The sequence below is a fragment of the Anolis sagrei genome, chromosome 2, assembly GCF_037176765.1.
Source record: "Anolis sagrei isolate rAnoSag1 chromosome 2, rAnoSag1.mat, whole genome shotgun sequence".
In the NCBI taxonomy this organism is placed as follows: Eukaryota; Metazoa; Chordata; class Lepidosauria; order Squamata; family Dactyloidae; genus Anolis; species Anolis sagrei.
This window is the reverse complement of record NC_090022.1, coordinates 11,954,198-11,971,264: the sequence shown is the minus strand read 5'-3', so window position 1 is coordinate 11,971,264 and position 17,067 is coordinate 11,954,198. Positions and strand designations below refer to the sequence as shown.

The following is a 17,067-nucleotide window of genomic DNA, read 5'->3' as shown; positions in this document are numbered from 1 at the left end:
TTGTTGTTGTTGTTATTATAAATAATGAGAAAGTGTTGGTTTCTAATATATATAATTTCTTTATGCTTGTGGGTAAACAGTATTTCTTGTTGTTTCTTTGTCAGTGTTAATGTAGAGATTGTCTGGTTTGCCTGCTCTGGAATATGCGACGTATCATTGTCCTTCTTTAGGGGTCCCTTTCAAATCTATAATACCATATCTGTGTGTCTGTGTGAATCATATCTATCTACCTATATTTATGACTAGATGGCTCTTTGTCAGGAGGGCTTTGATTAGATTTTCTTGCCCTGCTGAAGGGAGTTGGACTGGATGGCCTTAAGTATTTTTTGTTGGTCATGGGGGTTCTGTGTGGGAAGTTTGCCCCGATTCTGTCATTGGTGGGGTTCAGAATGCTCTTTGATTGTAGGTGAACTATAAATCCCAGTAATTACAACTCCCAAATGTCAAGGTCTATTTCCCCCAAACTCCATCTGTGTTCATATTTGGGCATATGGAATATTCATGCCAAATTTGGTCGAGATCCATCATTGTTTGAGTCCACAGTGCTCTCTGGATGTAGGTGAATTACAATTCCCAAACTCAATGTCAATGCCCACCAAACCCTTCTAGTGTTTTCTGTTGGTCTTGGGAGTCTTGTATGCCACGTTTGGTTCAATTCCATCATTGGTGGAGTTCAGAATGCTCTTTGATTGTAGGTGAACTATAAATCCCAGTAACTACAACTCCCTAATGACAAAATCAATTATTTTGAGTGAATGACATACATTGGGTTGTTAGGTGTCTTGTGTCCAAATTTAGTGTCAATTTGTCCAGTGGTTTTTGAGTTAATTCCACAAACGAACATTACATTTTTATTTGTATTGATATCCTATCCCATCAACATCATTAACATATAATACTTGCAATACAACAATAATAATAATTTTGATCTTGCCATTATTATGTAATAATATTATTAAATAATATATTACTATATCCTAATATCATAACAATAAGGCCCAATGCAAATCACTTTTTTTGTTTCCAAGGGCGAGGGTCAGCTTAGATGGCCTCGAGGGTCTCACCTGGCTCTTTGCCTCCTGGACCCGCTGCGTCTTGAAATACATGCGGCTGAAGAAAAGGAAGAAAAGGAGATCTGACGCATGGAACTACAGCACTCTCTCTCCACTATTTTATTGTAGATGCCATGGTTCTATGAAATTAGTATCCTTGTTTTTAGATGTTATACATGCTTTAAAATCTTGGAAAGAGGATGCTGTCAAGGTGATGCATGCCATATGCCAGCAAATATGGAAAACACAAGAATGGCCATCAGACTGGAAAATAATCAACTTATATCCCCATACCAAAAAATGCTAAAGACTGCTCAAACTTCTGAACAGCGGCCCTTATTTCTCATGCCAGTAAAGGGAATGCTCAAGATCGTGCAAGGAAGACTCCAGCAAGACATGGAGAAAGAGTTGCCAGATGGACAAGCTGGGTTTAGAAAAGGCAGAGGAATGAGAGACCATATTGCCAATATCTGGATGCTGGATAATGGAGGAATACAACACTGCCTGAGCTCTGCGAGCGCAACATTTTTCCGAATGAAGCAGAGAGTGTTTGAGGACTGGGACATCCGTAGGGATACCAAGGTGCTTGTTTATAGAGCTATTGTCCTCCCAACCCTGCTATATGCCTGTGAGACGTGGACTGTCTACAGACGTCACATGCAACTCCTGGAACGATTCCATCAGCGCTGCCTCCAGAAAATCCTGCAAATCTCTTGGGAAGATAAGCGGACAAACGTCAGCATACTGGAAGAAGCAAAGACCACCAGCACTGAAGCGATGGTCCTCCGCCACCAACTCCGCTGGACCGGCCATGTTGTCCGGATGCCCGACCACCGTCTCCCAAAACAGTGGCTCTACTCCGAACTCAAGAATGGAAAACGGAATGTTGGAGGACAACAAAAGAGATTTAAAGATGGGCTCAAAGCCAACCTTAAAAACTCTGGCATAGACACTGAGATCTGGGAAGCCCTGGCCCTTGAGTGCTCCAGCTGGAGGTCAGCTGTGACCAGCAGTGCTGCAGAATTCGAGGAGGCACGAGTGGAGGATGAAAGAGAGAAACGTGCCAGGAGGAAGGCGCGTCAAACCAACCCCGACCGGGACCGCCTTCCACCTGGAAACCGATGTCCTCACTGCGGAAGAAGATGCAGAGCAAGAATAGGGCTCCACAGCCACATGCGGACCCACAAGGAAACGCATGATGGAAGACCATCTTACTTGTCCAACGAGGGATCGCCTAAGTAAGTAAGTATCTTAAGAGCGCAGTGGGTTAAACAGCTGAGCTGCTGATCTTGCTGACCAAAAGGTCGGCAGTTCGAATCCCAGGAGCAGGGGGTGAGCTCCCGCTGTCAGCCCCAGCTTCTGCCAATCAAACAGTTTGAAAACATGCAAATGTGAGTAGATCAAATAGGTACCGCTCCGGCAGGAAGGTAATAGAGATCCATGAAGTCATAGAATCATAGAATCAGAGTTGGAAGAGTCCTCATGGGCCATCCAGTCCAACCCCATTCTGCCAAGAAGCAGGAATATTGCATTCAAATCACCCCTGACAGATGGCCATCCAGCCTCTGTTTAAAAGCTTCCAAAGAAGGTGCCTCCACCACACTCCGGGGCAGAGAGTTCCACTGCTGAACGGCTCTCACAGTCAGGAAGTTCTTCCTCGTGTTCAGATGGAATCTCCTCTCTTGTCGTTTGAAGCCATTGTTCCGCATCCTAATCTCCAAGGAAGCAGAAAACAAGCTTGCTCCCTCCTCCCTGTGGCTTCCTCTCACATATTTATACATGGCTATCATGTCTCCTCTCAGCCTTCTCTTCTTCAGACTAAACATGCCCAGCTCCTTAAGCCGCTCCTCATAGGGCTTGTTCTCCAGACCCTTGATCATTTGAATCGCCCTCCTCTGGACACATTCCAGCTTGTCAATATCTCTCTTGAATTGTGGTGCCCAGAATTGGACACAATATTCCAGGTGTGGTCTAACCAAAGCGGAATAGAGCATGGGTCGCATGACTGCCCTAGATCATGCCGGCCACATGTCCTTTGGAGGCGTCTACGGACAACGCCGGCTCTTCGGCTTGGAAACGGAGATGAGCACCACCAACCCCCAGAGTCGGACACGACTGGACTTCATGTCAACGGGGGGAAACCTTTAGCTAAACTTCCTAAACGAGGTTTTCTTCCCTGGGATGCTTGTCTTTTAAGGTTTTGCAGGAAGAAGGGGGGGGGGAGACCACTTTGTTGTGCCCCTGGGTCCTCCAAGGACCAGCGAGCTCTGCTGCTTCCTAGAGAGGCAAGACGAATGCTATTGGGGGAAGGGAGGACCAGCGAGCTCTGCTGCTTCCTAGATAGGCAAGACGGATGCTATTGGGGGAAGGAAGGACCAGCGAGCTCTGCTGCTTCCTAGAGGGGCAAGACGAATGCTATTGGGGGAAGGAAGGACCAGCGAGCTCTGCTGCTTCCTAGAGGGGCAAGACGAATGCTATTGGGGGAAGGAAGGACCAGCGAGCTCTGCTGCTTCCTAGAGAGGCAAGACGAATGCTATTGGGGGAAGGAAGCACCAGCGAGCTCTGCTGCTTCCTAGAGAGGCAAGACGGATGCTATTGGGGGAAGGAAGGACCAGCGAGCTCTGCTGCTTCCTAGAGGGGCAAGACGAATGCTATTGGGGGAAGGAAGGACCAGCGAGCTCTGCTGCTTCCTAGAGAGGCAAGACGAATGCTATTGGGAGAAGGAAGGACCAGCGAGCTCTGCTGCTTCCTAGAGAGGCAAGACGAATGCTATTGGGAGAAGGAAGGACCAGCGAGCTCTGCTGCTTCCTAGAGGGGCAAGACGAATGCTATTGGGGGAAGGGAGGACCAGCGAGCTCTGCTGCTTCCTAGAGAGGCAAGACGGATGCTATTGGGGGAAGGGAGGAGGATGTTTGGGACTACCCTGATGTCATTTCCGGAGGCGAAGTTCTTTCATACCAGGAAGCAGAAAGCGTTTGGGAGACAACGAGGAAGAGGAAGAAGGTGAAAGGGGGGGGGGGAGTGTTGGGACCCCAAACCCCCTTTTTCTCAGGGGGAAGAGTTTCCCCTTTTGCAGCTCATGGGGGAAGGAGGGACTTGTATTTCTGGGGAAATATTATGGGGTGGGGAGGGAGGCAGGGGAGGGGGCCATTTTCAGGCCAAGAGGGCGTCATTGGGGGCTCCCTTCCATGTTCCTTGCAGGGAAGGAGGAGGAGGACCCGTAGTTCCGCCCTTCCCTATGACCCCTCCACCCAAAAAGGATTTATTTGTCGTGTCAGGGCAACCAGTCAATTATATTACATTTCTAACAGAACAAAGCAAACAAACAGACAAAATACAACATTTGTGAGTTTGGTAGTTGATTAAATGTCCTTTGACCAGTATCTGGCCACTTGGAGTTCCTCTGGTGTTGCTGCAAAGAGGTCCTCCCTTGTGCATGTAGCAGGGCTCAGGTTGCATTGCAGCAGGTGGTCAGTTGTTTGCTCCTCTCCACACTCGCATCTCGAGGATTCCACTTTGTAGTCCCATTTCTGAAGGTTGGCTCTGCATCTCGTGGGGCCAGAGCGCAGTCTGTTCAGCGCCTTCCAAGTCGCCCAGTTTTCTGTGGGAGTCTCTCATTTGGTATCAGCCATTGATTGAGGTTCTGGGTTTGAGCCTGCCACTTTTGGGCTCTCGCTTGCTAAGGTGTTCCAGCGAGTGTCTCTGTAGAGCAGGGGTCCACAAACATTTTAAACAGAGGGCTGGGTCACAGACCCTCAAACTGTTGGCGGGCCGGATTATAATTTGCAAAAAACATGAATGAATTCCTATGCACACTGCACATACCTTCTTTGTAGTGCAAAAAACATTTAAAAACACTACAATAATTAAAATTAACAATTTTAACAAATATAAACTTTTTAGTATTTCAATGGAAACTGTGGACCTGCTTTTGGCTGATGAGATAGGATTGTTGTTATTGTGTGCTTTCAAGTAGTGTCAAACTTAGGTTGACCCAGAGCGAGGGCCCCCAGTTCTGTGTGCCAAGTTTGGTTCAATTCCATCGTTGGTGGAGTTCAGAATGCTCTTTGATTGTAGATGAACTATAAATCCCAGCAACTACAACTCCTAAATGACAAAATCAACCCCCCCAAAACCCCACCAGTATTCAAATGTGAGCGTATCAGGTATTTGTGCCAAATTTGGCCCAGCAAATTAAAATACATCCTTCCTATCAGATATTTACATGGCAATTCATAACAGTATCAAAATTATAGTTATGAAGTAGCAACAAAAATAATTTTATGATTGTGGGCACCACAACATGAGGAACTGTATTAAGGGGTCGCGGCATTAGGAAGGGTGAGAAACACTGACTTAGATGAAGGGTTTATTTATTTATTTATTTGCAATATTTATATGCCACCCTTCTCACCCTGAATGGGGCACAGAGCAGCTTACAAGATATATATACATACAGTATATTATGTTATTAGCATAGTACAATATCAGTATTAAATATTACTATATTGTACTATAATGTTATGTTGTAATATTATTTGTCATGTTATATGTAATATAAATATAAAATTATAATATGTTATTATTAGTATTATATTGCCTTACATTATAATAGTATAAATATTATATGTATATAAAATATATTATATTATTAGCATAGCACAGGAGACAAGGTGGAACTGTCCCCTGCCCCCCCCCCCTTCACTCTGGCCCATTGAAGTGTTAGAAGGCAGGATCATCAAGTTTGCAGATGAGACCAAATTGGGAGGGAGAGCCAATACTCCAGAGGACAGGAACAGAATTCAAAATGATCTTAAGAGATTACAGAGATGGGCCAAAACTAACAAAATGAAGTTCAACAGGGACAAATGCAAGATACTCCACTTTGGCAGAAAAAAAATGAAATCCAAAGATACAGAAAGGGGGACGATGCCTAGCTTGACAACAGGATGTGTGAAAAAGATCTTGGAATCCTCGTGAATAATAAGTTAAACATGAGCCAACAATATGATGCGGCAGAAAAAAAGCCAACGGGGTTTTGGGCTGCATCAGTAGGAGTCTACTGTCTAGATCTGGAGAAGTAATGCTACTCCTCTATTCCGCCTTGGTTAGACCACACCTGGAATAACACTGTGTCTACTTCTGGGTACCGCAATTGAAGGGAGATATTGACAAGCTGGAACAAGCCCTATGAGGAGTGGCTTAAAGAGCTGGGCATGTGTAGCCTGAAGAAGAGAAGGCTGAGAGGAGACATAGCCATGTATAAAGATGTGAGAGGAAATCATAGGGAGGAGTTTGTTTTCTGCTGCCCCGGAGAGTAGGATGCAATGGAACAATAGCTTCAAACTACAAGAAAGGAGATTGCATCTGAACATTAGGAAGAACTTAAGAAGTGTATCCATTTCTACAGAAATTAGATCGGCCCCCTCCTTATTGGCATTCAGGAAGAGAGTGAAGACCTGGCTCTTTGATCAGGCGTTCAACTAAGCAGTACAATTGATTGATTATTAGAATATGGACTAATGGACGAGATTGGATGCTGATTCTATTGATGAGACGTGATGGATTGTTGTTTTTCTGTATTGTTGTATTGATGTTTTGATGTTAATTAATGGATATTACTGTTTTTAAATGATTAATGATTTTGTATTGCATTGTTGATACTGGTTGTTAACCGCTCTGAGTCGCCTGATGGCTGAGAAGAGCGGTATACAAGTGAAGCAAATAAATAATAAATAAATAAATTTCAGTGTATTGTCAAAGGCTTTCATGGCCAGAATTACTGGGTTGTTGTAGGATTTTTGGACTATATAGTCATGTTCTAGATTGAAGCATTCCTTCCTAACGTTTCGCCCACATTTATGGCAGGCAGAGTTGAGAGGATCCTTCTTGTCCTTTGCTGAATGTAGCATTTGTTGGGTTTTCTTAGTGAGTCTGTAGATAGTTTGTAGGTTGGGTTTTCTTATCAGCTTCCCTATGCAGTCAAAGGTTCCCTTGATGTATGGCAAGAACACTTTTCCTCTGGGTGGGTCTTTATCTTTACTCTTGTGGCTTGTTCTTGGTCTTGCAGCTCTTCTGATGTCTGAGGTGGAGTCTTCATTGGCCTGGAGAGCCCAGTTGAGGTGGTTCAGTTCACCTTGGAGGAGGTGGGGTTCGCAGATTCTTTTTGCACGGTCTGCCAAGGCTTTAATGGTGCTTCTTTTTTAGACTTGGGTGATTGTTGGAGTTCTTATGTAGATATCTATCTCTGTGTGTGGGTTTCCTGTAAACTATGTGACCCAATTGTTGATCTGATTTGCAGATGACTAGGATATCTAGAAAAGGCAATTTTCCTTCATTTTCCATCGTGAATTGGATGTTGTTCAGGTGGTCCAGGAACTTGTTTAAAAAAGGAATAACTTTGTGGGTTCATAGTGCTTAGGGACAGAGTTAGGGTTCTGTGGGGGAGAGGGAAAATCTTCTGACGGTTTCCTGGACCAAAAACGTTTGGGAACTGCTGGTGTAAATTACAGTTTAACCCAAGCATAAGTAGGTTTGCTCTGGACACCAAAATATCTTGTAGGCGGTATATAAGGACTGAAAAGCAGCAGCATCTGTGCCCACAGAGATATGCTGAAATGGGACTGGGGTTGTTTTCCCCATTTTCTTTCGATCCCCATCAAACATCTTGCTTGCTTTTCATGTCCCTTTCTTTCTACTCTCAGTAATTTTCCCAATGTTTTTGCCTTGCAGGAGAACCTGGCAACAGTGAAAGGTTTAACTGAAAAGATGGGAGGGGAAGACTCTTCTGAGCCCAGCCTGGGAAATGGCCCTTCCCTCATTCAGGCCAAGCCTAGAGGAGCATTCGAGGAGAGAGCCACCCAGAAGAGCCTGCCGGAGGAAGTACTCACTTCAGATTTACACCGCCAGCAATTCAGGGACTTTGGCTACAGGGAGATGTCTGGACTGGGACCTCGGGAGGTTTGCAGCCAGCTGCATCTTCTCTGCCTCCAGTGGCTCCAGCCAGAAAGACACACCAAGGCGGAGATGTTGGACTTGGTGGTCTTTGAGCAGTTCCTGGCACTCCTTCCCTCTGAGATGTCGTCCTGGGTGAGAGAATGTGGGGCAGAGACCAGTTCCCAGGCGGTGGCCCTGGCAGAAGGCTTCCTCCTGAGTCAGGCAGAGAAGAAGCAGGAAGAGGAGACGGTGAGCTCAATTCATTCTGGTCATTTTGCGGGCCATCCATATGTCTTGGCACATTTTATGGAAATTCTGGAACAATCTGAGGCCAGAGATAATTACGTCTCATCAGTCAAAATGTTTAAAAGCCCTGGCCTTGTCTTACTCAACTGCTGAGTATGCCTGCCCTGTCTGGCCTTTGATTTTTGATTGATTGATTTTTGATATTGCTGTTTTTAAATTGTTTTAAATTGTGTTAGATTTTAGCCCAGGGGAGTGGCGGCATATAAGTTGGAATAATAAATAAATAAATAAATAAGTCTGCCCATGCAAAGCAGGTGTATGTAGCATTGAACTAAACATACAGAATAATCACAGGATGTCTTAAACCTACACCTGTTGATAAACTCTGCAAGCTAGCTGGCATTGCCCCCCCCCCCGCCCCCCGATGTGAGATGGGAAGTTGCTGCTAAATGTGAGGGAAATAAGGTTGAACACTTTGAAAGCCACCCACTGCATGGCTGCCAGCCTCCTTCCAGCAGACTCAAATCAAGGAAAAGCTTTATGAGAACTATTCCTCCTCTTGGCATCCTCCCAGCAACAGCAAGGGTATCCCTCTGGGCAGCTAGATCAGGAAATCCTAATTGGATGCCCCCCCCCCCCCCCGAGCGTCTTCCTCCAGGGGAAACCAAACCAAGAGTGGGCAACTAAACAGACTCAGAAGTGGAGTGGGCAGATCAAAAGGCAACCTGGCAAAATGGCACTACCTAAAAGAATCCCATTCCTTGTGCGACTGTGGAGCAGAACAGACAACTCTGCATCTGTATGCTTGTCCACTGTGCCCTGCCTCATGTACAGAGGAAGAATGTTGGAGGCTACAGACAATGCCGTTGCTGTTGCCCATTTTTGGTCAAAAGATATTTAGGTCCTTCTAATTTTTATCAGTTTTATCCTAATTTATGCAATGCTTTTGATGCAAAATAAATGTCAAAAGGCAGGTCAAGGATAGCCTGGACCTATATAATGGGATCCTGCTTCCCAAAAGACAGAGTTTGCAGCTAGGTTGCTAATGGGGGTTCTGTTACAGAGAACACGGTACATTTTAAAGAGATTGGGTAATTATTGATACAGTCCTAGGCACAATTAATAGCACTGGTCATTTCCTGTACAACTTCATACGGCTTGGGTCCCAGCTTTTCCAAAAAGTGTTTTCTAAACAGCTTCCAGTTAAGCATGGGCAGTGATCTGCTTACCTGTCATCTTATTCTGTACTGTTATCTCTGTGTTGTAATTGTTTTAAGTCTGTAGAAAGCTATTAAAAACATGAGAAGCAAATGAATACAATCCTCTTCATTCAGAAGATGTAAATGTTCAACATATCCCACTTCCTACTCCCCAACCACTACTGAAGCCTTCTTGTCTTCCTTTCATTTCCTTCCCTTGTTTCTGCTTCTGCTGCAGGATTTGTGTCTGGAACGGATCCCTGAGGCAGGTCAGTGTTTTTCTGAATCCCGTCAAGAGCAGCAGCCAAGGTGGATGATGGAGGACAGCGAAGGAAAGTCTCCCTCAATGAGTAAGTGCCGTCCTAAGTTTTCCCCTTGGCCTTCTCCATTCAAGTCTGCCTGAATATATCTGGGTTGTATGACTCATGGCACGTTAACAAGATCATGCTGCCTAAACAGTACTGGGATGGTGTAGGCATACTTCAGCTAAGAAAGTCTCCTAACAGAAAATCTGCTTTTTCTTTCTTAGCTTCTGTGTAGCTGGATTCTTCCCTTGTAACATTTTCACTGATAAAAAAAGGATGGGAGGAATACAACTCTTAGTATCAGGGTATAATAGTATACTGGCAGAAAGCAATTCAATAAAGATTCATGTGGGAATGAGGAGGATTCTTTCCTAGTCCATCCTATTGCCATGATGTGTGCTTGCTTACAACAAGGCAATATAAATTCAGCTGCCACTAGCGCCCACTTCTGAGCATGTATGACCAGCAAAAAACTAAGAGAAAGTCAGGAAACAGAAAGGCTAATCTCATCAGCTCCCATTGCAGATGTGAAAAATGGAGGGGTTTACATTTTTGACCACCAAAAATTGAAATCATAAGAAAATGGAGAGTAGTGGAAGAAGGTTGCCACAGCGTCGTCTTGAAAGAAGGCTTTACGTTGCCTGTAGGTTTTAAATGTTGGGTTTGGGTTTTTTTTTAACTAACGCAAGGCTGACCTTGACGCCATTCTTGCATTTGATGTGGGCATTTTGCTGATTTTTAATAAAAAAGTGGCTGAAGTGCGCTTCTTTTTGGTGGAGGAGGAGCCTATCCTTCTTTTCTTCATGTTATTCCTGCCTCAGGTACCCTTTTTCCTTTCAAGAAGCCATGCTCAGGAGCAGATTTGCTTGATTAACGTGTGCATGATTATAAAGGAGAAAGATGATGTGCACCTCACAACTGCAGGATTGCATTCTTCCAAGACCTCCCATTTTTTCTGTGTATACGTTATGATGTTTGTGGTATTTGAACGTGTAGAAGGAATTGGAGGGAGAAATGAAAGAATGGGTAATAATGTTCTCTTTCCCTTCTCTTTTCTGTTCCTTCCAGGAGAGGGAACAAGGACTGGGTCTATAAGCATAAGTGCATCTCTTCCTCAAGATGAACTCAGAACAGAATCTACAGGAGTACATCAGGTAGGGGGCAGGCCCTCCGGGAAGCAAAGAAAGGGTCAGGCTGTGTACTGCTGTGGATTTGATATGATATATGTGGATATGAATTGAAGGATGAATGAATGGAGTTAATAATTTTGGAAACACCAGTATAATATTAAGGCCTGCAATGACTAATTACCTGCTTGCTGGACTGTAATTAAAAGTTGCTAATAAGTACTGAAAAGTAAATTCTGATAAGAACTGGGACAGTGATAAGAGAAATGTCTTACAGTGTTAAGAAGGAAGTCAACACACGGCTAACACCAATCAAGAAAAATCAATTTCTGGCCAGGCAACTGAGTAAAATAAGCATTAAATATTAAATAACCAGAAAAATAAAATAAGGTGTAAATTAATGATAGACGTCTTCCGTCCTAGAATATATTGACTCCAAATATATTCTAGGACGGAAGACGTCTATCATTAATTTACACCTTATTTTATTTTTCTGGTTATTTAATATTTAATGCTTATTTTACTTAAGTGATATTTGTCTTAACTGTTCTAATGTAGCACAAATCCTATGTAAAATCATACTACATATTTTTGACATTAATATTGAAATCTGAAATATATAAAGAAAGTCTTTAAATCAGCAGAATACTCCTATAAAAGTCTCAATCTAATAATTCTCAAATTGTGGCAGACCTGAGGAGTCTGGTTCATCTGCTCTGCTCTGCTCCGTGGGAAGGAGAGAGATAGTGTACCTATGGAAAGTGGCAGATTTGCAAGGGAGCAGTCTGGTCACTTTGGGGCTTCTTTCTCAAGGGAAGAGGAAGAAGTGCGCTCTTGGAGTCTTAGATCTTATGCAGGGAGTCAGGTTCTGCTGTATGGGAAACAGATATCTGGTCCTTGGCATTGTGCTTAGGGAAAGGATGCCTTTTGGCCTTTTTAAGTTTTGGCATTATGGAAGTTTTGAAACTATGCATTGGCAGGCTGCAGGAAAGCAGGGCCTGGCCTAACAGGTGCTTTTCCAAGAAGGGGGGGGGAGGGGGAGAATAGGATATGGTAATATTTGGATGCATGAGGATGAATTGCATGTACTTGTGTGTGAATGGTGATTGAAAATGTAATTCTCCTTTGTTTGTTAGCAATTTATTTATTTGCAGTATTTATATTCTGCCCTTCTTACCCCGCAGGTAACTCAGGGCAGATTACAATGTACATGGCAAACATTCAATGCCATAGACACGCAACATATATAGACAGACACACAGAAGCCATTTAACATTCCAGCTTCATGAGGGTCTTCTGGCCACCAGGAGTTCTGTCACTTCATCGCCCATTTGTGACACTGATGGAGTACTTCCTCATTCTTTTGCTTGCTTGCTGGAGATTTTATGGTGTCGTAAATTAGTTAAATTAGCCTCCCCGCATAAGCGGTACCTAAATTTCCTACTTGACCGATGCAACTGCCTTTCGGGCTGCAAAGTTCGACAGCGAGCTACACATTGGTCGGAAGCTGACTCCGACCCGGGCTAGCTTTGAACTCATGACCTTTCAGTCAGTAGTGATCTAATGCAGCTGACTCCTGGTTCATGTAATTGTAAATTCAAGCTAGTTGCATAGAATCTGTATGTCCAGTGTCATTCTTTGTGTAAAAGTTCTCTCAAAGTTCTAATCTACCTTCTCCCCCTGGAAATTTCAATAAAAAGAACCGCTGCTTTAAAGTTATTGAAAAGTTATTAATGATCATTTTTGTTGTTCTCCAGGTGACTTTTGAGGAGGTGGCTGTGGATTTCACAGAAGAAGAGTGGGTTCTGTTGGACGCAGGCCAAAGGGCCCTTCATCAGAAGGTGATGGAGGAGAATTTGGAAATCCTGTCCTCTCTGGGTAAGGCTCCCCCTGTCTTGTGCTTAGTAGCTCACATAAAAACAGAATTGGGTTGTTGTAGGGTTTTTTGGGCTATATGACCATGTTCTAGAAGCATTATCTCCTGACGTTTCTCCTGCGTCTATGGCAAGCATCCTAGAGGTTGTAAGGTCCCACAACCTCTGAGGATTCCTGCCATAGATGCAGGTGAAATGTCAGGAGAGAATGCTCCAAGAACAACAACCCAGTGATTCCAGCCATGAAAGCCTTTGACAATACATTATTATTATTATTATTATTATTATTATTATTATTATTATTATTATTGGGTTGTTATAGGTTTTTCGAACTGTATGGCCATGTTCTAGGAGCATTCTCTCATGGCATTTCTCCTGCATCTATGACAAGCATCCTTAGAGGTTGTGAGGTCCCACAACCTCTGAGGATGCTTGCCATAGATGCAAGAGAAACATCAGGAAAGAACGCTCCTAGAACATGGCCATACAGTTCGAAAAACCTATAACAACCCAATAATAATAATAATAATAATAATAATAATAGGGTTGTTGTAAGTTTTTCGGGCTGTATGGTCATGTTCCAGAAGGATTCTCTCCTGACGTTTCATCTGCATCTATGGCAGGCATCCTCAGAGGTTGTGGGACCTCACAACCTCTAAGGATGCTTGTCATAGATGCAGGTGAAACGTCAGGAGGAAATGCTCCTAGAACAACAACCCAGTGATTCAGGCCATGAAAGCTTTCGAGAATATAAAAATTCTTTGTCACTCTTGAGATATTAAAGCAGGCGTAATTCTTCTGATCCTGTTGACTTCTGGTGTCTCTTTCCAGGAAGCACTTGTGGAGACAGTTCCTTGTCAAAATTACAACTTCTGACAGAACAAAGTCCCAAAACAGCTGAAGAAACCTCAGAGCATTTGAAGGACCAAGAGGCCTTCCTCTCCTGTTACCAATCAGATCACACAGAGGAGGAACTATTTCATTGTTGGGTGTGCAGAGAGGGTTTCCTTTTGAAAAATGACCTCCTTTGTCACCAAGCCACTCACACTGGAGAGAAATCGTTTATATGTGCCATCTGTGGGGAAAGTTTCAGCTGGGAGTTATACTTCAGTCATCATCATGTAGCTCACACAAGGGAGATGCCGTTTCAATGCCTGGAGGTTGGAAAAGGCTTTATTCCGAAGGCAGACCTCACTCGGTATCCAGCATCTCACACTGGGGAGAAACCATTCAAATGCCTGGAGTGTGGAAAAAGTTTCACTCAGAAGACCTCCCTCACCTATCATCAAGCCACTCACAATGGGGAGAAGCTCTTTAAATGCCTGGAGTGTGGGAAAAGCTTTATTCGGAAGGCAGATCTGACTCTTCATGAAACGACTCACAGTGGGAAGAAACCATTTCAGTGCCTGGTGTGCGGGAAAGGTTTTATCCAGAAGATAGATTTGACTCGTCATGAAACAATTCACAGCGGGGAGAAGCCATTTCAGTGTCTCGAATGTGGGAAAAGCTTCACTCGGAGGATAGATCTGACTCGCCATGAAACAATTCACAATGGGGAGAAGCCATTTCAGTGCCTGGAGTGCGGGAAAGGTTTCACTCAGAAGGCGCACCTATTTCGGCATCAAGCATCTCACTCTGGAGAGAAACCCTTCCAATGTCCAGAGTGTGGGAAAAGTTTCAGTCACCAGGTATACCTTGCCCGTCATCAAACAATACACACAGCAGAGAGACTGTTCACATGCTTGGAGTGTGGGAAAGGATTTTTCCGGAAGCACGACCTCACTCAGCATCAAAGAACCCACAGTTTGGAGAAGCCATTTCAGTGTCTGGAGTGTGGGCAAAGTTTCACTCGGAAGACATCCCTCACCTATCATCAAGCCGCTCACAGTGGGGAGAAGCCATTTCAGTGTCTGGAGTGTGGGAAAAGCTTTATTCGGAAGATAGACCTGACTCACCATGAAGCAGTTCACACTGGGGAGAAACCCTTCCAATGCCTGGAGTGTGGGAAAAGTTTCCCTCAGAGGAGACACCTCACTCATCATCAAGCAGTTCACACTGGGGAGAAACCCTTCCAATGCCTGGAGTGCGGACAGAGTTTCCTTCGGAAGGCATCACTCACCTGTCACCAAGCCACCCACAGCGTGGAGAAGCCGTTTAAATGCCTGGAGTGTGGGAAAGGCTTCAATCGGAAGACATGTCTTGTTCGTCACTACGCAACTCACTCAAAGCAGAAGCAGATGACGGTCTTACATGACATTCAAAATCCATAGCAATGAAAAACCATTGATAGGTTTAGAGTCTGAAAAGTGTTTTACTAATGACTCTCACAGAATGCCTCCTATGTAAGAATACATCTATCTATATAAATAAAAATGTAGTGTTTGTTTGTGGGATTAACAGAACTCGAAAACCACTGGGGGAATTGACACCAAATTTGGACACAAGACACCTAACAACCCAATGTATGTCCTTCACTCAAAAAATTGATTTTGTCATTTGGGAATTGCCTCCAGGAGATGACTTCCAGCAGCCCCGGGCGGTGGTATGCCTTGGATATGTTCGCTGAGGCATTCTGGGATCCGTAGTTCCTTGACTCCTACTGCTCCCAGAATGCCTTAGCAAGCACATCCAAGGCAGGCCGTCACCCGGGGCTGCTGGGTGTCATCCAGAAGCACTTGCACCTCCAGGTGACGACTCCCAGCAGCCCTGGATGGTGGCATACCTTGGATGTGCTTGCTGAGGCATTCTGGGAGCAGTAGGAGTCAGGGAACAATGACTCCCAGAATGCCTCAGCGAATATATCCTGGACTGCAACTTCCAGCAATCCTCCAGATAGATAGAGATAGATAGGTAGATAGATCAATCAGAACTGCTAGGGGACAGCTAGTCTATATAAATAAAAATGTAATGTTAGTTTGTGGGATTAACATAACTCAAAAACCACGGGATGAATTGACACCAAATTTGGACACAAGACACCTAACAATACAATGTATGTCCTTCACTCAAAGAAACTGAATTTGTCATTTGGGAGTTGTAGTTGCTGGGATTTATAGTTCACCTACAATCAAAGAGCATTCTGAACTCCCCCAATGATGGAATTGAACCAAACTTGGCACACAATTCTCCCACAACCAACAGAAAATACTGGAACGTTTTGGTGGGCAGTGTCCTTTGATTTTGGAGTTGTAGTTCACCTACATCCAGTGATCACTGTGGACTCAAACAATGATGGATTTGAACCAAACTCTACACGAATACTCAATATGTCCAAATGTGAACACTGGTGGAGCTTGGGGGAAATAGACATTGACATTTGGGAGTTGTAGTTACTGGGATTTATAGTTCACTTACAATCAAAGAGCATTCTGAACCCCACCAACAACAGAATTGGGGCAAACTTCCCACACAGAACCCCAATGACCAATAGAAAATACTTAAGGCCATCCAGTCCAACTCCTTTCACAAGAGCAAGAAAATGTAATCAAAGCCCTCCTGACAAAGAGCCATCCAGACATAGATATAGATATATATGATTCACTCACAGAGAGAGGTATATAGTATAATAGATTTGAAAGAGACCCCTAGAGAAGGACCATGATATGTTGCATGTTCCAGAGTGTGCAAACCAGACAATCACCACATTAACACTCACAAAGAAATAGCAAGACATAGTGTTTGCCCACAAGCATAAAGGCATTGCATATATTATAAACCAACACTTTCTAATTACTTTATTTTCCAGATCACCGGACTGGGCCACAGCAATGCATGGCAGTGGACGGCTAGTACAGAATAAATCAGAGTCCTGATGTGTGCTGATGCATATAACGGGATTTGTTTTTTAAAAAAATCTATATACCGTATTTTCCAGCATACAAGGTGATGGGGGTATAAGACAACCCCCAACTTTTAAAGATAAAATACAGCGTTAGGGATATACTCGCCATTTATTTATTTTTTAAAAAATTTTGTGCCTCGCCCTTCTCTACCCCCGAAGGGGGACTCAGGCGGCTTACAGCCGGCAACAATGTGATACCCCACATATACAGCCGATAAAACAACAATTACATAATAAGTAAAACATTAAAAATTAGATTAAAAACCATTTAAAATAGTGCAAATTAAATTAGTTGGCATGTCAAGTCCAAGTTCTACGGTCAACAACTTAATCCGAAGCCTGTCCGTAGTCCATTTTCTATAGCATTGTCATTTTTATTGTCAGACTGCTATCCAAATGCCTGGTCCCATAGCCACATCTTCAACTTTTCCTCCAGGAATTATGGACCGCAATTCCCAGCAGTCTCAGCCACATTGGGAAATGGTCA

At 43.8% G+C, this 17,067-nt stretch overlaps 1 protein-coding gene across 1 annotated transcript; it reads left to right on the top strand.

Annotated features, from left to right (window-relative positions):
* The first annotated feature begins 3,964 nt into the window (after positions 1–3,964).
* LOC132765757 (oocyte zinc finger protein XlCOF6-like) lies at positions 3,965–15,125 on the top strand. The gene is made up of 6 exons (XM_067465328.1): positions 3,965–4,055; positions 7,785–8,237; positions 9,672–9,783; positions 10,807–10,892; positions 12,623–12,743; positions 13,571–15,125. The coding sequence occupies exons 2-6, from the start codon at positions 7,821–7,823 to the stop codon at positions 15,007–15,009; spliced, it is 2,175 nt and encodes a 724-aa protein (XP_067321429.1). The 5' UTR covers positions 3,965–4,055; positions 7,785–7,820; the 3' UTR covers positions 15,010–15,125.
* Positions 15,126–17,067: the final 1,942 nt, after the last annotated feature.

What these genes read in the sequence shown, in the direction of transcription:
- LOC132765757 (XM_067465328.1), top strand. Translation starts at nt 7,821, where the DNA reads ATGGGAGGGGAAGACTCTTCTGAGCCCAGCCTGGGAAATGGCCCTTCC. An exon ending in AGAAGCAGGAAGAGGAGACG is followed by an intron (nt 8,238 to 9,671) that starts GTGAGCTCAATT and finishes CTTCTGCTGCAG; the next exon opens with GATTTGTGTCTGGAACGGAT. An exon ending in AATCTACAGGAGTACATCAG is followed by an intron (nt 10,893 to 12,622) that starts GTAGGGGGCAGG and finishes GTTGTTCTCCAG; the next exon opens with GTGACTTTTGAGGAGGTGGC.